The following is a 22,209-nucleotide window of genomic DNA, read 5'->3' as shown; positions in this document are numbered from 1 at the left end:
TCTATAAGAATCAATTATTACTGCTTTAAACCAACAAGTTTGGAATGGGTTGTTTGGTTTTTTTAAGGATAAAAAGACGAAAACATAATAAGAAACAGACATACATTTACAAAATAACACAAAAATACAAGCAATACTGAATTTCAGACAAGATGATAGGAAACTAACAGTGGTTGTTGTATCACATATTGATATCTTTAAATTGGTTACTCAGGTAAATAAATATAGACATGTAAGATTGATCAAACAATTAAGCATTAACTGTTCCTTTCAATAAAGCAATAGAAGTCAGTAGTATAGCTATGTTAGCTATCCTGTGCATACATATATACATAATTTTCCCCTTCTTTCTTTTCTCTTTTCCCTTATCCCACTTGTTCTTTACTTTTGAGCAGTTTCCATTCATTTCATTTCCCATTATCTATTTTTTTTTTACTGATTTTTATTACTCTTTCAGGTAGGATGGGTTGTTATACAGCTTTTCTTGTTGTTGTTTTGCAGTATTAATGAACCTGCAATTGGATTTCTCTATACCCAACTTCTCTCATAGAGTATAAAAATTCAGGTTGTGCATTTGACCTAAACAAGCAAGAGAAGCTGCCAGGAGCAGACAAGAAGCCTCACCACTGTAGTGTGAAGCCTGGGTTATTCCAGACACATGAAACCTCAGAGAAGGAATACTGGACTGAGGATTTCAATGTGGCATCTATTCCTGAATATTTCTCCTAGACTATATCTCAGCACAGACTCGTGCAACCATGTCCACTGCTCTGCCTGGTCCACACAGAAACAGGCTGGCTCCTTACATATCTGCATTCCTTGCTTCCTCTAGCCACTACAGTCTTCTCAGTCTTTGAACTTACACAAAACTGTCTCCGCCAAAAGTTGGTTTATTCCAGGAGATGCTTGAAGAACATCTGGAATCCTCAGGGGAAAGTGAGGCAACGTCTGCTTAGCCTCAACTCTTCCTTCCCAACCATACTTCCTAAATGATGTTATCCTACATTAGAAAGCTGCACTCCAGGAATCCCACTGCCAATTCTTCCTGGCCTGGTGACCAGGAGACAGGAGAATCTGGCCACTGCTTGACCCAAAGATATTCATCCTTTTCTAGGATTCTAGAGATCCTGTTACCTCCTGTTATCTTTCTGTTGTGGTTTGCATCTTCAGTGTTCCCCAAAGCCCACATGGTAAAGGCTTGGTTGCCAGTCTATGGCATCATAGGTGGTAGAACCTTTAAAAAGTGGATCCTAATGGGTAGAAGTTGGACCACCAGTGGGAGTGCTGGTGAAGGCCATGCTGAGACTCCAGCCCTTTCTCACTCTTACTTCCCAAGTTCCATGACTGCACAGTTTCCTCTAGCATGCTTCCTACTGCAACGTTTTGCCTCATTACATGCCCAAAGGCAACATGGCCAAGCAACCATGGGCTAAAACCTCTGAAATTATGAGCAAAAATAAATACTACTTCCTTCTAAGGTGTTTATCTCAGGTGTTTGGTTACAAGGATGGAGAAACGACTCTCTCCTTCTGCTTTGTCCCATCACCAAAGGAAAATGTACATACCCTCAAGCTAAGCTCCACGTTCTCTCCTCCATAGACCAGCATCCCATCATCCAGGGCTCCAATCTCTCCCAGGAAGAGCCTATTGGCAGCCAAGATGCCCATGATGGAGGGGCTCCTGGAGGGCACACAGCAACAGAGTCACTAATCCCTTCAGGGTTAGGATGGGGAACAGGTCAGGGTGAGGTGTGGGTTGGGAAACCCAGTGACATCTTGTTCTTTGGGACTCTACCTATCCCTCTTCTGATGTGTAGGCCTTCCTTAAATCTACAGGTGGAGCTGAATGCTATAGCCGCCTCCTGCTCTCTGTGCTATTATAAACCTTCTCAAACTATACTGAAGTTGCATCTTCATCTCAGTATCCCAATTTCATAGCCTGATAATGCTTTCAATAGCCCAAGTATCTCCTTTTTGTCTGGAACCCCTAAATGACCCAAAATGCCTGTGATTTCTTCTCTGGGTTGGTTTCTTCTAATGCTTATCCTTCATCCAGATCATCTACTTTTTTACATCATCACTATTACTATCACCAATTATAAACTGAACTCACAAACTTCATTCCTGGGTCCCCATGTGCTAAACAAGGCCCCAGAACCTACACAGACATACCTCACTGGGGCAGTGACATCATCCAGAGCAATCCAGGTTTGTGGCACTGGGTCATAGCGGCACCACAGTTCCCAGTTAAACCCATCCACTGCCAGTTCATACTTCAACAGTTTGAAGGTATCAAAACAAATGTTGTCAAACACAGGAGATATAATCACAGTGCGGTCTTCTTGAATCCGGGCCAAGATGGGCTCTGCCCTGCAAGAAGAGAAAGTGATAAGACAAGCTTGAAGATGAAGGCAAGCAGCAGGCGTGGGCAGACAGAGCTGCTCCCCCGACCTTGCCTAGACATTGACGCCTGTACCCCTTAAGCTGTGCGGGTCAGTGAGGAGGACTCTCAGGAGTCCCCGGAATTTCTGCGGCTTTCATGATAGTTGGGGCTGCTAGAAAATGACCCATGTCAATGGCAGATGGTACTCCAGAGCCATACTCAGGCCACTGGGGACCAGGCCTGTAGTGACCATTCTGTCTGAATTTCTACTACCTCTTGGGTCTGTTCCCAAAATGACGTCATTTTTCTGTGTGGTTCTCTATGTTCTCCATCTAATTGTTAGAACATATAGTCTCAGGACTGAGAGAAACTTTAGGAACTAGGAGTGGGAAATTTCTTCATTCTACAGATAAACACAAAAATGTATAGTTAAGTGAAGTGACTTTGTTAAAGTCACAAAGTGTTTAGCAAAGTCGGGGTCAGGATCAAGTTGTCGATACTCCCAGCCCGTTGTTTCTTCTGTAACACTACACTGTTTCTCTTAGCCAACCAAAATGCCTGAGCAAAAGCTTCCTTTTGCTTAAGGTCTTGGTTGGCTTGTCCTATTCCCACGACATCCTGTCCTGTATTCAGTACTAACACATTATCTCTGTTCTGCCCTTTTCCAAGAGACCCTTCCTGGAACCTCACCAGCCAACGTTTACTTCCACATGAGCATCCAAGATGACGACCACATCGGCCCTGGCGGCTTCCCAGCCTGTGTTTCGTGCATGAGCAAGGCCTTTTCTCTTAGCATGCCGTATTATTTTCAGTAGTCCAGGATACATCTTATTGTAAAACTCGATCTTTTCATCCAAGGGTACCTTTAGTTCTCCTGCCAGCAAAACACACATCCACACAAATACCATGTGCAATAAACAATGCTGGGTAAAAATGTCCTGCTATTGTGGAATACTGGTTGGACTTCCTCCAGAGCAGAAGGAGCAATTTCACAGCCTCAGTGCATAAAATAGGTGGAATTTCTGCTGCTTCTAGCCCACCCCCTCTTTCTACCTTGAGGTTTAATATTACCATTCCTAATTTCCTTTCCCTCACAGTTGAACCATTTTAGTGGCAGTCCCTTGTGGAAATGTGTCTTATATGTGGAGAGATTCTTGGAAGAATGAGTAAGGCAGATCTGCCTTCACTAAGGTGGAGATGTTCATAGACAGTTTTACTTAGCACATCTCCAGAGCTAAACTTGCAAGACTCTGTGGACAATAAACAGCTGAAAATTTTGTTTTACTGGCCTACTCCAGGATTAACTGGGATGGAATGCACAGACTAAACTTTTTGCTAGCTTCCACCTAAAGAGTTCACTTCTCAAAATTATGTAAACAAGATTCATTACCTGCAGGCTGTTTGTAAGTGTTTCTCCTCCTTCTCTCCCTTTTGTTTTTATAAAGCCTGTCTATGCCTCTGTTCTCTGACTCCATCTACCAGTTGCCTCCTTTACATGGATGAAAAATTTGCATGGAAATTCACTGAACAAGTGTGCAAAACATCTAACCAAGGCATTCTGAGTTATTCACTGATAATATTGATTCACTTCATTCCCAAAGAATCCTATAAGGAAGACACAATAGTGTCTCCACTTTGTAGATGAGGAAACAGGCATTGGGATAGTACCAAAAAAAAAAGCTTTTTCAAGTCATACATCCAGTGAACCCATGCTGTCTACCCACCTGGTCATCTGCCTCAAGATCTGTGTGCCTTCCTGGTTGGCTCTACCAAGCCCTCTCTCCATCTCCTCTTTCCTCACTGCATGAAATTCTTGCTGGTTCCTCTCTCAAAAGAGGAGCATATTTGTGAGACTTGGAGTAGCCAGGAATTGGAATGAACACACATGACTGTAGCACTAAAATTTGCCTCAGTTTAGAACTTTCCCAGCTGTGCTTGAGAGTGATTGAATCGATTATTGAAGGTGTAAAAGTCAGTGAGTCCAAGGCTGTTGCTTCCTCCCCGCAGTGCACTGTGAGAAGTATGGGATGCCACGACGACCACTCCCTATCCCCAGCCAGCACTACCTGTAGGAAGTGACCACCAGGAGTTGACATAGATTCTGATTTGCTCCCTAGCTAATTCTGCATCACTTTCATTTGGGTGTGTCTGTTTCCGCATTTTAGAGGGCTATACCAGATTGCCTATCAGAACCCTTCCAAATCCAAATAAAAAGTCACCTTCTCAAAAATAACACCTGAGAATTAAAGATGCTCCTTTGGATATTTTTAAATAAACCTATGCTCCCTTCTCATCACTGCTCATACTTTTCCCTCCCCAAACCTCTTATTCCATGTTAATCAGGTCAGGGTGCTTTGGGATTCTGTACCCTTGTTCACAGAATTCTTTTCTCCACTCCCTCACCCTACTCCAGCCTCCAAGTCTCCTCTTATGTTCTCTGCCTTTTCAGATCCTACCAACGTTTTAGGTCCTGGCCCAATCACCCCTCCTCTAGAAAGCCTCTCTAGATCAACCCTGCTCCCCTCTGCCCCTTTCTGCACTGACAGCTCACTTGGTATGACACCCCCTTCCTCACACATTGAAGTGTGTCCCATGGCATGTCTCACCTCATCAGTTAAAAATGGTAGAAGCTAAGTAAAGAGTTGTTGATTGTGCAATTTGCCTAAATTTGGGAAGAAAATACAGAATCACCACTCTATCGATAGAATTTCTAAAAATCTTAGGTTAAGTTGTTGATGCTTAAGACATTTGACTAGTGCAAATAGAGCTTCACATCTGGGGAAAGAAACAAGGACAGGAAAATTTCTAATACCAGGTTGAAGCATTTTGTCAACACTACAAATAATACTGAAGGGAGCAAGGAGTAATAAGACTATTTGGCTTTTGCTGGGAGCAATCATGGCACGTCTGAGTATGTTATATGTACTACTGCGTCCCCAAAGTGGCACAATTTCACCATATGTTTCAGATGCAGAAACTGATGTATGAAGTAGTTGAATAACTTTCCCACAAAGCCACATGAATAGTAAATTCCTCTTATGCTATGTATATTATTTTCTTCAGTTTAACACAGCAGATCTCTGAAATAAACCCAGGGAGCACTCCTTTACCTATTATTTCCATGATTAGCGAGAGACTCTAACTCCTATCTTAGTGACAACAGCCAAAGAACAACTAACAATACCCTTTTCTGTGCCCACCCAAATTACCCTGAGGGAAAATAGGAGAGGGAGTGGACATGGTGGCAGAGTTTAGAACAATAGGTACTTCTGCTTGGCTTCTCTTTATGCGCCTGCTCTATGTTCGCAATCTTGCATTTTCTGTTTTATTATTCCACAGAGAAATTTCTTCAACTGTCTTATCTACCCACTATCTACCATAAATTATAGAGTTATTGTGGGGATCACCCCCAAAAAATTAAAACAGTGATCTGCAGGTCACTCTTTGAAGAAGCTGAGTCCCAGAGAGACAGAGGACTTGCCTTGACTCATCACAGACAGCAAAGCAGTAGGGCGGAGCACCTCTCTGTGCATCTGACGCCCCCACTTCCTGCTAGCAAAGCCAGCTGTACAACTTCTTTCAGTCTTCATGCCCAGAAATGAATGAAATTAGTCATTCTGTTTTCTTTAGTTTTGAGTGGGAGTGTGCTCCAAGAATTTGAAATTCTTCCGCCTCTCCCCCGCAACCACCCCCCCCCGTCTTCTCTTCTACCTCTTCCTTGTTTATGTGGTAATTGTGATTGAACCCAAGTTCTTCATTTTTAAAAAACTATTTTTTTTCTCTTTTGAGACAGGATTTTTCTAAGTCACTATGTTGCACAGACCTGGCTTGAACTTACAACCTAACTGCCTCAGCCTTCCAGAGTTCTGGAATTACAGGTGCAATTTGCCCAGCAAATTCTACTTTCTTACTTCTCATTTAGTTATACTGGAAGAATGTGAAAGGCAGGTGTATAAAGGAACATAAGAAGTATTTCTTAGTGTCTGGAAATCCAAAAAAGAAGGGTTAAGTGGCCATTGTGTCTATTTTTCTCTCGGCAGAGAGACCTTGAAGCTACAATAACTTATACAGAACTTAAAGATCTTCAGAGAAAAAGAAAATTCTGTCCTTGATGAGCTACCCCTTCAGAGCCCACATAGCTAGAAAAATTGTCCTAACACTATCCCAAATCTTTGGCATTATAATCTAATTCTGGTTCCTTTTGGTTGCACAAGATTAACAGTAATACTAAGAGCTAACACTTGCTGAGGAGTTACCACCTGCTAAATGCAGCGCGTAGCCCAGTTATTATATCAGTGAGCCTGGTGGTTAGCACTAGAACTTTAGACTGTGAAGTTTGTGGTCAAATCTGTTCTGACACCTTCCTCCTGCATGATGCTGAGCAAGCTCTTGAGTAGTCTATGGAACTGGCAAAAAAGTGGTTTGTTTCTTGTAGGGTTGTTGTCATAATTAAAAGAGTTAACACATGTAAGGTGTTCAGAGTGGATATTGTTCCTGTCATTATTATCGCACTTACTCCTCACTGTAATTCATGGGATGGTAATTATGATCAACATCCATGTTTTGCATATAAGAAAACGGGAGCAGTTAGGTCCTGGGATTATAAATTGGGAAAATCAGAACTCAGGTCCATGCTCTGCCTTTCCCACGAGCTGCCCGTAACTGGGCTAGACCTGGGGCAGAGCATCCATGAGCAAGAGTGGTTGCAACCAGGGCAGCTCCACACCCACAGCTCTCTCTTTTTCAGGCTTACCCACAGGGAGCCACCACTGCTCCTTTCCACATTAGTAGCAGCTGTGGCTCCCTCCTCAGTGTCTGAGGTCCTCATTGGCTGCCCACCTCCTTGGCATCTCCAGGCCCCATCATAGTGCATAGAAAGGGTGCAAGACCCTTTGGGTCTGACCCCAGCTCCATGCTGACCTGCCATGCAATTTAGGCACACTGTAAAATCCACCTGTGCCTTAGTCTCCTCATCTGGGCCATCAAGATAATGACCTTCTCCCCTGCCTTTGTGAAAACTAAGAGTGAAAACCAGCACAGACAGGCACTCAGTAAACTACCTTTGTTTTTCCCTCCAAGAGAAGCCTGAAGCTTCCCAAAGCCTAAGCCACAACGCCTTTCCAGCCAACCACAGATATAATGCAATTTTTGCATATTTTCTTGGCTCAAGTTGCTCACCATTTGAGCTAAAATCATCCACCAAAATAATTTCCTTCAACACCTGTGGAGGAGTCCGGTTAATGACGCTGGTGATGGCCCGCTGTATAACGGACAGAGCTTCGTCCACGAATATGAGGATCACACTGAGAGATGGGAGCTGCGCAGGGTATGTCTTCTGAAGACACCTGGAAAAGGTCATTTTTATGACAAGGTTATTTTTTAATTAAACGTTGCTGCCCATTCTCCCCTTCACTTCATATGACGTTATCAGTTGACCCATCAAACCCCCTAACTCATTGTGGAAGGAACCTCTGTGCTGCTTATCACAGTACCAAGGAGATTGGACATTTATTTACCTAAAATGATTCTGTTACACCAAGAACATACTTTTCAAAAATTAATCTTCTGGGGCTGGGGATTTAGCTCAGCGGCACAGCGCCTGCCTGGCAAGTGCAAGGTCATGAGTTCGATCCCCCGTACCAGGGGGAAAAAAAAAAACAAAAAACAAAAGTTAATCTTCCATAGGCATTTCCACTTGGATGCTCATCACACCCCCGAAAACATCCTCATTCCTCTCCCACCCCCAAATGAGACTCCTTGTCTGGAGCCTTCTTTCTGCCATTGCCACCCTGTCTTCCTCCCACGTTGTTGGATCTTTAGTCACCTTTGACAAACCCCCACTTCACCACAGAGTGGAGCAAGCTCTCCACACTTTTTAAAATCATAGCCTATATTTATGGAATGCTTGCCATGTGCTAGGCACCCACTTGCTCTTAGTTTTATAGCTTTATTGAGGTATGATTGATATATTTAAAACTGTACATAATTGATGTACATGATTAGATGGGTTTGGACATATGCTTATGCCTATGACACAATTGCCAAATCAAGGTAATAAGCATATCCGTTATCCCCAAAAGTTTCTTTGTTTTCCTATACTTTATATGTGAATGTACGTGTGTGTTAAAACCACAATATGAGGTCAGTGCTCTTAATAAATATGTAAGTATATGAGCCTGCATTGTCAAGTACAGCCACTGTGTTATACAGTAAATGTCTAGAATTTCCTCATGTTGTATAACTGTAACACATACAACAACTCCTAATTTTAAACATGACTATTGAGATACAATTTACAAACACTAAAATTCATCCATTTAAAAGTATATAATTGCTATTATTGGTAATAGTCACAGAGTATCTGTTAGTATTAATTTTAGAATATTTTCATCCATAGAAAGAAATATTGTATGACTAACCACTCTCCCTCCCTCCTCAATCCATTCCACTTCTGCCCTCAGAGCCACTGATCTAATTTTTGTTTCTATAAAATTACCTACTCGAGACTTCTCATGTAAATAGAAATATAAAACATGATCTTTTGCTACCAGCTCCATCCACTCAGCATGTTTTCAAGGTTCAGCCGTGTTGTAGAAGGTATTAGTACCTCATTCCTTTTTATTGTCAAATAATATCCCATTGTACAGTGATAACTTCTCCACTTACCAGTGGGTAGACATTTAGGATGTTTGCCCTTTGTGGTAATTATGAATAATACTGCAATGAAAGTTTTTGAACAAGATTTTATACTGGTGTATGTTTTTATTTCTCTTATGCAAAGTCATGAGCCAAAAACCAAATATTTCAGTCAAAAATAGACCACACATGCAACTTCAGACCCACAACATTACATTGTCAAGTGGTGTCAAAGTTGTCTTAGGCAATGTAAGTGCACTTTGTGACATTCCCACCATGACAAAATCACTTGACAGTGAATTCTCTACAAATGATTCCATTGTTACGCAACACATGATAGTAACTGGAGTCCAAAAAGGAAAATGGGAAGTGGAGTAGAGATTTTTAAAGATACATTTTGAAAAAATAATAATAATAATAATTTCTTTTTAATCCTGGAATCTCAGGAGTTGCCCCTTGGTCCAAGTAGCTTGTTGTCCAGCATTCAGAAATCGGACTTTTAGCACTAGAAGCACTAGTGCTTCAGTTATCTCTTGATAGGTCTGTGTACAGGTTAACAAATGGCACTCAACCTACTCTGCTGATCCGGATGGGTTCAGCCTGGTGCTTTCATACCACCTTCTAGACCACCCAGGGCAGGGTATGAGCCCAGGAAGGCTCTTCTTGTCTATCTTTCTGCGGTTCTTCCTGACACTTTTCTGGATACTCTGCTGTTTTGCTGGTTACCACTTATTGAGTGATGAGTGTCTCCCACTCAACATTCCGTTATTTCAGACATCACTAGATGTGGAATCCCCTGTGTTCAGTCCAAATAGTTCAGTCCCTCGCACAGAGCTGGGGAAGGTCTCATTCCTCCTTTTCTTCTGGACAGAACCTGAGCAGCACTGCACAGGAGCTGAAAGTGGGGACTGCAGGCAGACACTGGGGAAAGAAGATGTGGGAAAAGATACCAGGGAGAAGGAGCAAGTGGAGCCTGCTACATTCAATCTGATGTAGCTGGAGTTGAAATTCCGTCCTAGAAGTAGGGGTGAGGTACAGGATGGAAATCACAATTGGCTCAGCCACATCCATGAGGAATAGGACTTCTGCATCATAAGAATGGGGAAGGTGTGAAATGTGGTTGGCCTGCCCTCTCTGGGTTGAAGCCACAGCCCTACACCAAGGGCTGGAGAGATAAGAAGCTCCCATTTTGAGGGGTAGCCACACCCACCAAGGGCAGAGAACCTTGAGTTGTATCCACCAGACAGGACTTGGGGTGAGTTGGAAGGAGGGAATAGTGGCTTGAACGCCACAGATTCCTGCTGGTCTTGTAGAAACTTAGTAGATTTTCCAGACAAAATGTTTATTTGCTATGTGCCTTCAAGACTATTTCTGAAAGTGTTGAATGATACTTTTAAAAATTTTCTCCAAATAGTTCTTTGTTCAAAGGAAAAGATGATGCACTTAAACAATGCCATTCTGAAAGCTTCAACCCACATAGTTTTCAAAAATTTATTTTCCAATGATTTCTCTTTAATCTAGATTTCTTGTCTCTGTAATAAAGTTAATATCTGATCTACTACACCCAGTGTTCTAGGGGACAGCACCTCCTCTGACCAGGGCCAGGCTGTTGTCATTACTGGTAATACCTGCTCCTGTTCTCTGCAGTCCCTACCTAAGCCTGTCTTTACATCATAGTCATCAAGGGATATTTATTTGCAACCCCTCAGATTTCAGCCCATTTGGGGCCAAGGGTTCAGCATAGGTGAATGTACCAGGACCTGCATTGTTTAAAGGACTAGGCTGCTTCTTAGTGATGTGAAGAGGCAGCATTTCACAGACCAGCAGGGACTATGTAACAAGACCAACAAGACTGGACTTTATCCTGGAGGGACCAATGGAATTTCAGCAAAGAAATAACACAATTGTATTAACTTTTTAAAAATATTATTCTGCTGCCATGAGCACAACAGGTGAAGGTGTTCTAGTTTGAATTGGAAAGGTTCCCCCACAACCCATGTGTTAAAAGCTTGTCCCTAGTGGGAGGGGAGACCTTGATGAGATGGGGCCTATTGGGGGCTTTTTGGTCTCTGAGAAGCGCTCTAAAGAGGGCAGTGGGACCACATCTTACTTCTCTCATTGTATATCTGGTCATGGGGTGAGTAGTTTTGTCCCAGCCTGTGGCCCCCCCAAGATCTGCTTTCATAGGCTCAAAAGCAAAACATAATCAATCATGGACCAGGGCCTCCAAAACCTTGAGCCAAAATCAGCCTTTTCCTGTATGAACTGTTACAGTGATGGAGCACTAGCACAGGTGAGTAGCACATATGGGCACTGTAACACAGGTAGGAAGGTAAGAATGGCTCGCCTAAGGCCTGCCTTGGGGAAAGAAATAAGTGGACTTGACCACATTGAGTGTGAGATGCCAGGGAGTCACATTATATAATAACATGTATTTACTTGAGAGGAAGCGTACATGATTGTGTTTAATTGCAGACTGGTTAAAACTCTGCTGTACTTCTCCACCCTCTGATCTAAGAATCATATCAGCTGCTTTCAGATTCTTTCTTCCACTCCATCTCCCACCATCCCTGTGAGTATTGTTTTTGGCTATATTCTAAATGTTTTTGCAGTACTTCTCTTACCCCCACCCTAACTTCAATGCCTGTTTTAATCAGCTTTCCATCACTGTGACCAAAAGGTTTGACACACACAACTTGAAGGAGAAAATATTTGTTTTGACTCATGATTTCAGAGGTTTTCGCTCCTGGCTGCTGGCTCCAAGGCATAAAAATCATGGCGGAAGGGCCCGGCAGTGGAAAGCTGCTCAACTCATGCCAGCTAGAAAACAGGGTGAAAGAGAGGAGTCAGAGAGCAAAAGGTCAGATGTAGTCTCCAAGTTCAGGACCCACGACCCACACAAAACACCTGGAGGTGTGCTTTACTAATCTCCTAGTTGTCTCTGATGTCAATCAAGCTGATGAAATTAACCATCACATGTCCCCACCTTGTGTCAAGAGAGGCAGGAAATATGACTCCTACTGTTCCAAGAGCATGATCTCACCCTCAGTGCCTCCCTAGCAGCTGACTTGGAATGTATGTATCAGCTTTGTCCAATAGAATTGTCTGCAGGACAGCAACTGTCTCTATCTGTGCTGCACATTATGATAGCCACATGGGGGTGATAGGCACTTCTATGTGGCTGATGAAGCCAAAAAATAAGCTTTAATTTAATTTATGTTAATTATCTACATTTAAATAACCAGGCATGACTAGTGGCTACCACAGTGAACAGCAGCAGCAGATATTGAAAAAATGTATTACTTAGGCATGGTAGCACACACTGGGAATTCCAGCACTCTGGGAAGCTGGGGTAGGAGGATCACATATTCAACCCCAGTCTGGGCATCTTAGTGACTTTGTGAGATCCTGACTCAAAATTTAATTGTTTGTTGGTATTAAACTTTAAAGAAGTTTTTAAAGGGTCTGGGAATATAGTTCAGTATAAAATCCCTGGATTCAATTGCAGCACCACATAGATAGATGAGAGAGAGAGAGAGAGAGAGAGAGAGAGAGAGAGAGAGAGAGAGAGAGAACCCCAGTAAAAAGTTACACTGTGGAGGTAGTTATTGCAGATCAGTTCATAACTCTCCTCAAATCAATCAGTCTTTAGAGTTTTCAATGATAACAGACATTTTGCTGTAGTGTGTGAGCCATACATTCACCACCGCTGCCTTACACCATGTTGACTTAAGTCTTCTCCCTGTAATACCCCATGTAGTCATTACCAATCAGAGACGTCACAAAAGATGAAAGCTTTTTATCATCCTAGTACAGCCAATTTAATAAAAAGGTTTATCTAAATACCTTTGGGGTAGAGCATCTGGGTAAGCTCATCTATCCCAGACAGGGCCCATCTTGAAGTAAGAGGGCTTTAGTGGGGAAGTAACTTCCCACGTCTCCATCTAAGACCTATCACTGTCTGCTGGTGCACAGAACCAGGATGCCAGAGAGTCACCTTTTTGGAGTGACCTGATGGAAATTGCCAGTTCAGTCTCAGGTTTTGAATGGGGGGTTGCCATGTGCAACATAGATTCATAATCAGGTACTGAATAAGGATTATTTGGTTCTAGTGATTATGAGCATAAAGGGAAGTCAATTTATAAATGTCTTGTCACAATTGTTCCAGGCTGCCATTTAGGATTTCATAGCCCCTAAAAGAACTACTAACATTCAAAAACTACTGAAAAACATCCAAGAAACTCAGTGAATTGCAAGTAGAATAAATGCAGAGACACACACCTCAACACATTATAATCTTAGTGCTAAAAATCAAAGTTAAAAAGAAAATCTTGAAAGAAGCAAAAGAAATATAACTTGCCACATAAAAGGGAAGTCTAGTAAGATTAATAGTTGGCATCTCATAAAATAATAGAGACCAGAAGTTAGTGGGATCATATATTTAAGATGCCAGAAGAATAAATATCATGCAATAAGCATCTTTGATATCTTGTATCTTTCAAGTATGAAGGCAAAATAAAATCATTGGCAAATAAACAAATGTTGGTGTAATCTGTTACTTACAAGAAATGCTAAGTTCTTTAGACCAAAAGCAAGTGACCCCAGACAGTAATTCAAATGCAGAGAGAGAGAGAGAGAAACAGAGAGTTGCATGTTTTAAAAATCCTACTATATGTTGCCTACAGGAAATACACTTTAGCTTGAAAGATATAAAAAAGCTGAAAAATAAAGGGTTAGAAAATGTTTATACTATATAAACAAGAATCACAGAGAGTGAGAGAGGCTATAAGAATATCAAACAAATTATTACTATGATAAAGGGGGTAATTATAATGATAATTATAAAGTATCAATTCATAAATCATAATTCATAAATCAATTCAGCAATTCATAAATCAGATATAACAATAACAATATATGTCTAAAAACATAGTGCCAAAATACACAAAACCGAAAGTATCAGAATTGAAGAGAGAAATATAACCCAACCAATGATAATTTCAGAGTCAATACTCTACCTTCAGTTATGGACAAGTAAATTGAGAAAAGATAAACAAGAAAATTAAAGACTCAATGACATAAGCTAAATGGCCTCATACACCTCCTGTGACACCTACCAGACAGAGGCAGAATGTCTCTACATGGCCTTTCCACTGCACAGACCATAGGCTGTGCCCTAAAATAAGCCCAAAAGGATTGAATTCCTCCAACATTGGGACTCTGATCACAGTGGAATTACCTTAGCGATTAAAACATAAATTTTCTTGAAGATTCACAAGTAGTTGCAAATTAAATGACACATTCTTCAATAGCTAATAGGCTAGAGAAGAAATCACAAGGTAAACTAGAAAATGCTGTAACATGACTGGAAACAGATCACAATACACCAGCACGTATGGGAGGCACTGAAGGCTGCATGAGGCTGGTCAGGCCTGGCACTGGGCATTACCTTGGCTGTGGGCAGTTCCAGAACTAGCCCAGCTGAGGTGGAACAGCTATACCCCTGAATTAGGGATCCTCTGATTAACAAAGAACATTGCTGTGAACCTGTGGCTGAGCTCACCAAGGAGGAGAAATATGACCAGGAGCTCAAGGAGACCCAGACCCTGGAAGTTGTGAAAAAGGAAGCAGTTTGAGAGGCAACCATGAAATCCCTGGTGCATCCCCAGCACCATCTTCTCCCAATCTCTGTGACTGGCCTGGCACCCACACTCAAGGGTGGTGTTTCTACCAGCTCCCTACACACCTACCTGACCAATGTCACCACTTCCTGCCCATGGTGTGGATGATCATTGAGTGCCGGAAGAATAACTCCTGATGGAAGCTGATGCCAGAGAAGCTGTCACACAAATACCTGGATGGTTTTCACAACCAGGCCCCAAGATCAAGAGGAGGCATGACGTGCTCCAGGTGGCTAGGGCCAACTGCATCCTGGGCCATGACTGCTGGTGGCAGAGAGAGAATAGATGTTCTGGAGGAGCCCAGAGCCTTGTGCTACAAACCCATGTGAGCCACTGCCCTTATGGTTAAGGATGGAATAATATGTTTATTGCCTGCCTTTATGGTTAAGGTGGAATAATATGTTTATTGCCTGTGAATTCTTTCTTTTTTGGAACTAGAACTGGTCCTCCCTGACCCCATCTCCTTTTAAAGAGGGAACAAATGGATTTTGGAATTCATCCAAGAAACTCAGGGCCCAGTCTTCTGTTCCTTCGACTTGGAACGGACCTTTGGATGTGAAAGGAAGCAGCTATAGTACCAGAAAAGATCTATTAGAAAATCCTCATCTTCACATGGTTTAGCATGTGATATAAACTACCATTCATTAAAACTTCCTGGGGAAAAATATATATGTGCAATTATACATAGAGCTTGGTAGAAAACTATTAGCTATAAACACCTGTATTTTTAAAAAGAAGGAGAAGATCTCGAATCAACAATTTAACTCTCCAACTTAATAAACTATAAAAAGAACAGCAAGGAAAACAGACTTTCACATGAGAACACGCTATCCAGGGACTAAGTCTGGGCTCATATCACTGCTTCCTATATGTTTGAATTCGTTGCTCGAGCCTCTGTCTCCTGCTCTGGAAAGTGGGTTGATATTGCTCCTCTAACCTGAGTGTGGCCAGGATGACATCATATCCAGAACGCTAAGAGGCCTGCCTAAATGTGGACTCCCTGACACACTCATTCCAGAACCTCCCGCCAGGTCACACATGGCCAGCCATGGGGACAGCAGCTCTGCCTGTGTAGCCCTGCCAGTCTCCTTCCTAACTCTCTTCTCTATTTTCAGGGTTCAGGCAAGTGGAAAATGCTTCATTATTCTTTGCTCAGCACTTCTTTGCTCCACTCCTGCGGACAGGCTTTGAGATTGAAAATGTGTTTTATGTCCATGGTGTGCCAGTCCTTCATGGTGTACCAGACTGTAACATGACACTCTGTGTGAGAGTCCATTCATGGAATTCCTTGGAGTATTTGTGCACGAATGTGACTGAACATTTTGTGATTAAGGCCGAAGTGGCTGTGTGCCTTTATGGTGGACCAGTAGCTAAACTGCTGAGGAGATATGGGAACTGTGTGCTCTCCTTTTACCTGTGAACTGGCCATGAGCTCTTGACCCCAATAAAGTACCATTTTCTGTCCTCTCTAAAGGAGGCCCAGGGCTCCTTAAGGAATTCAAAACTGCCAGCCTCTCTCAAGAAGGTGACACATTTGTCTTTGATTTGGAAACCTCAGCTTTTGCCCCTTCTGTTTAGTTGGATGTAAGAGCTGTCTGAGGGAGATTGAATGACAATGGTTTCCTTATGACTGAGAAGACATAAACTATATAATTTTATCCTTAGGAACTCACCTGCAAGGAGTAAACTAAAGTGACCTTTTCGTGTTAACTCCTTGACAGATATTTCCTGGAGAAATCCAGGTTGGACTTTCAGTAGACATCAGGCAGGGAGCCTTTCTAAAGCACCAACTGGCAGGGAAGGAATTGGGACAAGGGGAGGAATATCTACATGCTGCCACATATAGAATGGGCCGCTCAGGCAGGAATTTGTAAAGTGGATATTTCCAGAGAGGGCTGTTTGCCCAGGTGACATCCTCAGATAAGACTATGCTAGGTGTTCTTGGACCTGGGCCCGGGTTTGTTTTCAGCCCTTCATTTCTCAGCATTTTAACTCCACAAGAGCCATCCATGGGGACCTTCTAGGAGTCACAGGAAAGTGACAGTGGCAGTGTCTAAAGAGCCACAGGCAGGAGGTTTCAAGGTAAGGCAGACTTTTCATAGTGTTGAGAAATAAAAAAGAAAAATGAAGTGCTTTGCTATTATTATGAGGAATTTGCAGATTCAAACTACATAATGAGAGATTTCTTGGTGGCAGCCATGTTTGTCACTGTTGCCAGACTGTTTAGGGGTTGATCATTGATATTTGATTACCAGGAGCTAGAATTCTTTTTTCATTTTATGTCATTAAATAAAATATAGTTTTAGTAATAATGACATTTTTAAAAGACTGTTGAGTAATCCTTTGAAAAATAAGCTGACATGGAAATGGACATCACGGTGGACACTTTGGGCATTTTGGGTTGTCCCAACATTAGATTTGTATGTGGGCTTCAGATTTGGCCAAATCCGATCAGCTTTCCATCTCAAAGCCATGAGTTAAATTAAATGGAGATTTGCTCACCCTAATACCATAGTGGTGTTACCTTTATTGTGAGTTTAAGTCATATAATTAAATTAGTAATTAGGTGCTTTAAAATGTTTTATGACTTATTATCATGTTTATACCATTACACTTCTAAGGATAATGGAGCAAAATGTTAATAAATTGTTAATTTGGGTATAGGTATATAGATTTTTGTAGTACCTTTGTAGTTTTTCTATAAGTTTGAAGTTTATAAAAGTAAAATTTACATAATCTGTATTGATAATTTGAACAAATAAAAAAATAAAAGAGCAAGCTAAATCCTAGGCAGAAGGAAGGAAATAGTGAAGATGAGAATGGAAATACATAAAATGGAAAATGGAAATAAAAATGAAGAAGCTGGATGATAAACTGGTTTTAAAAAGACTAACAAACTTTACACACATTAGAAAAATAAGAAATTCTCACATTACTAAAATACTCCCTACAGCTATTTAAAAGACCATAAAGGAATATTTTAAACGCTGTCTATTAACAAATTAGGATAAAATGAACAAATTCCTAGGACGGTATAAGTTATGAAAACTGACTCAAGAAGACTTAGAATTCTTCATAGACTTATATACAGCGAAGAGATTAAACTAGTAATAAAAATTATTCACCAAAAAAGAACAAGGTCCAGGTGGATTCACTGGTGAATTCTACCAAGCTTTTAAAAAGAAATTAATATCAATCATCACAGAATCTTCCAAAATAGAGAAGAGGAAGAAATACTTCCTGCCTCATTTTATGAAAACAGTCTTATCCAAATACCAAAGCCAGGTTTTTAAAAATCACAAGGAAAGAAAACTAAAAACCAACATTTCTTAGCAATAGAGAGAGAGAAAAAAACTCTCAAAAAAAATAGTAGCAAACTAAATCCAGCAAGGTATAGAAAGGATTATATACCATGTCTATATGGGATTTATGCCAAGAATTTTCCTAGAATCATAATAAAAGTTTGTGATATAATACACCGTATCAATATACAATGGATATATAACAAGCATTTGACAAAACTTTGTACTTCTTCATAATGAGAAAGACAGAAACAGAGAGAGAGATACAGAAAGAGAGAGCACTGAATCAACTCATTATAGAATGGAATTCCTGATAAAGCACATCTCTGAAAATCCAGAGCTTCCCATGCTTAGTAGAAAAATATTAAATGCTTTCTCCCTATGATGAAGATAAGACAGGAATATCATCTATCACTACTTCTATTCAACATCATAGTGAAGGATCCAGTCAGGCAACTAGGGAAGAAAATAAAATAAAAGGTACTACGTTTTTGCACATTTCATAATCTTATATACAGAAGATCCTGTAAAAATCTACTAAAAATCCTAATAGAAGCAATAAATTAGTACAATAAGATTATAAAATACAAGGTCAATATACAAAAGTCAATTGTGCTTTTATAGAGTTAGAATGAACAATTTGAAAATGAACTTAGGAAAACAATTCCACCAATAATTATATAAATACAAATACTTTGGAATACATTTAACAGAAGAAATGCAAAATCCATACTCTGAAAAATTAAAACATTATTGAAAGAAATAAAAGAAGACCTAAATAAATGAAAACACTTCCCATGTTCATGGATTGGAAGATTCAGTGTGCTAGAATATAACACTTTACACATTGATCTACAGATGGAATACAATCCCTATCAAAATCCTGCTTGTTTTTTTGCAGAAATTAACAAACAAATCCTAAAATTTACAGACATTTGATGTAGTAAAATGAACAAAACAATATGGAAAAGGAAGAAGGAAAGTAGAAAATTCAGATTTCCACATTTTGAAACTTAAACTACAAAATCACTTGACAGTGTGTTACCGTCATAAGGATACTCCTATACTGTAGAACAGTGGAATAGGATTGATATCCAGAAAAAAGTCATTGCAATTTTGGCTACTGATTTTGAGAAAAGTGCCAAGAACATGTAACATACAGAGTTTTCTCCTTAATAAAGGGTTCTAGTATGACTGGATGATGGCTGCACATAAAGGAATAAAATTGGACCACTTATCACACCATATACAAACATTAATTTAAAATAGACCAAAAGTCTAAATATAAGACTGAAAATATAAAACTCTTAGATAAAACCTTGGCATATATATCTTCATGACTTTGCATTTAGCAGAGGTCTCTTAGATGTGATTCCAAAAGCATAAACAACCAAAAAAATAGATAAATTGAACATTACCAAATTTAAAACACTTATGCTTCAAAGACCATGGTGAAAGTGAATTGACAAACCACACTATAGAAGAAAACACCTGCAAATCATATTTCTGATGGAAATTTGTGTCTAAGGTACATAGAGAGCACTTGAAATTCAATAATAAAAAGAACATATAAATGAATTTTAAGTAGTAGAACTTCTATGAATACACATTTCTCCCAAGAAGACACACAAAGTCTAATAATCACATGAAAAGATATTCAACAGCCTTAGGCCTCACAGAAATTTAAATCAAGACCACAAGATCATTTTACACCCACCAGGATGAGTTGTGAAAACCGTAAATAATAATAAATGCTGTTGAGTATGTGGAAGAACTGAAACTCTAACACCCTGCTGGATGGAAGATAAAATTATGCAGTTACTTTGAAAAGCAGTCTGAAAGTTCCTTAAAAGGTGAATATAGCTTCCTCCATCAACCCAGAATTTCAGGGCTAGCAAGATAAATCTGAGATCCGCCCCTCCTTCCCTCCACTGGCGCGATTCAGAGCCTGGAGACCTGCAGGATCACCAGCAACACAGTAGGATCCTGGCTTAGGCACACATGATGGACAGGGAGGACTAGAGGCATGGAAACATCTCATGAAACAATAACAATATGAGCCATAAAGCCTTTCTTTTTGTTTTATTCTACTTATCTTTATCCAAAAAGTGGTAAGTTAGGAGAACCAGTGTTGTGCTTGGGGACAAAGACACGAGGGATAGACATGGGCAAGTAAGGCCACCTCCTTCTCTTTTCTCGTATTTTCTCTCTTTTTTTTTTTCTTTTTCTTTTTCCTTTCTAAATGACTGAGGACAACTCCAGTCACAGAAAACTAATCCCATCCCCCAAATCCAGAGACAAAGATCAGACACAAAATCAACAAAAATCCACCTGCAATTTTGGCCTGAGTACACAAAAGAATAAAAGAATATCATCTATCAGTTTTGGGACCTGACTTGGACCTACCGCAAAAATATAGACACTAGAGGAATTTAACTACTTTCATTTTTCTCTGTCTGATTGGTATCCCTCATGGTATTTGGCTGGATTAGTGTTTTGTTTTGTTTTTCATTTTGTTTGCTTGTTTGTTTCTCTTGTTTCTTTTTTGTCTCTTTTCCCTTCTTTCCTAGTTTTCTCTCTGTTCTGTTTTGTCCTGTTTTGTTGTTTTTCTTTTTATACGTTGTTGTATTTTCAGCATGTGAGGATACTTTCATTTACTTTTTCTTTTCTTTATTTCCCTTTTTCTTTTCTTCCTTCTTTTTTCTCTTGTTCATTTAGACCTTTAACCTTTCTTTTTGTTTTATTCTACTCATCTTCATCCTCTCTTTAGTCAACTATCTCACTTAACTTTATGATATTTTCATGTAAGTAAATATTGTCTCTTCTCTTTCTGGTTCCCTTCAAAACTGCTAGGCCTTGTCCTCCAGTCCCTCCCTCCTGTGTCCTACAGTTATGGATGATCATCCTATGCCCTCCAACCTTGCTCTCACTATATTTAACCTCATTCATTGCTCCATCCTACCCCCTGTCTTCTTGACCACCTCCCTCAACAGGATAAAATCACTCTAGGTGGAAAGTCATGGCATTCAAGTTCCTGGTATAAATTGGATTATATTATATTTCTATAAATGTTCCTCCTACTGTTATAGATATCAGGCTAATAGTTACCACAGTTTGTCAGTAGCCAGGCTGTACTTGAGTCTAATGTTATTGCAAACTGAACTACTTTAACCATATGTCACACATGCTATTACCAGTTTTTCCCCTCTATATGGCAAAAATGAAATTGTAAGGGGTCACAACCATCACCATAGTCCAGTACCAAAGGAATGGGCCCCAAGTCAAATAGGGAGCAACTCCTCAGTCTTAATATACTGGAAAGGTAGGTTCAGAACCACGTACATCTAGAAGACATCCAGAGAAACAGACACCTCCTAGGAAAGCCTCAACACCAGTGATAAGGCTATCTAACAAGAAATCTACAAGCATCAACACAGAAAACAAAATAAAATAGAAAATGACAAGATGAAAAGCAAAATGTAATCCCAAATGCCCAGGCCACCAGGACAAGTCCAAAGCACAAAGAGATAGAGGAAATCAGAAGCCAACAAATGGAACTCTCTGAAATGATAGCAGCAGAAGGGAAAAAACAAATGGGAGAGGGAATAGAAAAAATAATCACTAAGGTGCAAAAAAAAAATGACTATCAAAATGAAAAACTTCAAAGTGCACACAGACAAACCAATAAAGGAGCTCAGGAAAATGACAGAAACTGTGAATGCCAAACATAGACAAGAAATGGAATCAATGAAACAGAAATGCAGGAGATTAAAAACTCCACTGAAAGTATACACTGCAGATGGAATGAAGGCAAGGATAGAATATCAAATCTAGAAGACAGGAACATAACTAGCAACCAGGAAAAGAAAGATATCTTTAAAGCAGCAAGAGCCCATGAAAAATCAATACAATAGCTACAAGATGAAGTAAAGAAGAACAACATAAGATTGATTAGAATAAGTAAGAAAGCTGGAGACAGCACAAAACCATTAAAAATTCCTTCATAGAAATAATGGCAGAAAAGTTCCCAAACATGGATAAAGAATTTGACATACAAATACGTGAAGCATGTAGAACTCTAAATAGCCATGATCAAAATAAATCTACACCAAGGCATAAAATAGTCAAGATTCCAGAAATTCAGCACAAGAATAAAATATTAAAAATTGTTAGAGAAAAGAAACAAATCACCTATAAAGGAAATCCCA

General features: G+C 40.2%; 1 protein-coding gene across 1 annotated transcript in view; it reads right to left on the bottom strand.

The window, feature by feature from the left end:
- Galnt8 (polypeptide N-acetylgalactosaminyltransferase 8) overlaps positions 1 to 22,209 on the bottom strand; it is a 56,720-nt gene that overhangs the window by 18,532 nt on the left and 15,979 nt on the right. Inside the window, exons 3-6 of the mRNA XM_005379606.2 lie at positions 7,561 to 7,727; positions 3,073 to 3,256; positions 2,172 to 2,369; positions 1,566 to 1,680 (exon numbers count right to left, since the gene is read on the bottom strand). Of these exons, the coding sequence (XP_005379663.1) occupies positions 1,566 to 1,680; positions 2,172 to 2,369; positions 3,073 to 3,256; positions 7,561 to 7,727 (664 nt within the window). The remainder of the gene's footprint in view (positions 1 to 1,565; positions 1,681 to 2,171; positions 2,370 to 3,072; positions 3,257 to 7,560; positions 7,728 to 22,209) is intronic.

The sequence above is a fragment of the Chinchilla lanigera genome, unplaced genomic scaffold (assembly GCF_000276665.1).
Source record: "Chinchilla lanigera isolate Chin_1 unplaced genomic scaffold, ChiLan1.0 scaffold00012, whole genome shotgun sequence".
Classification (NCBI taxonomy): Eukaryota; Metazoa; Chordata; class Mammalia; order Rodentia; family Chinchillidae; genus Chinchilla; species Chinchilla lanigera.
This window is presented reverse-complemented; position numbering and strand designations above follow the sequence as displayed.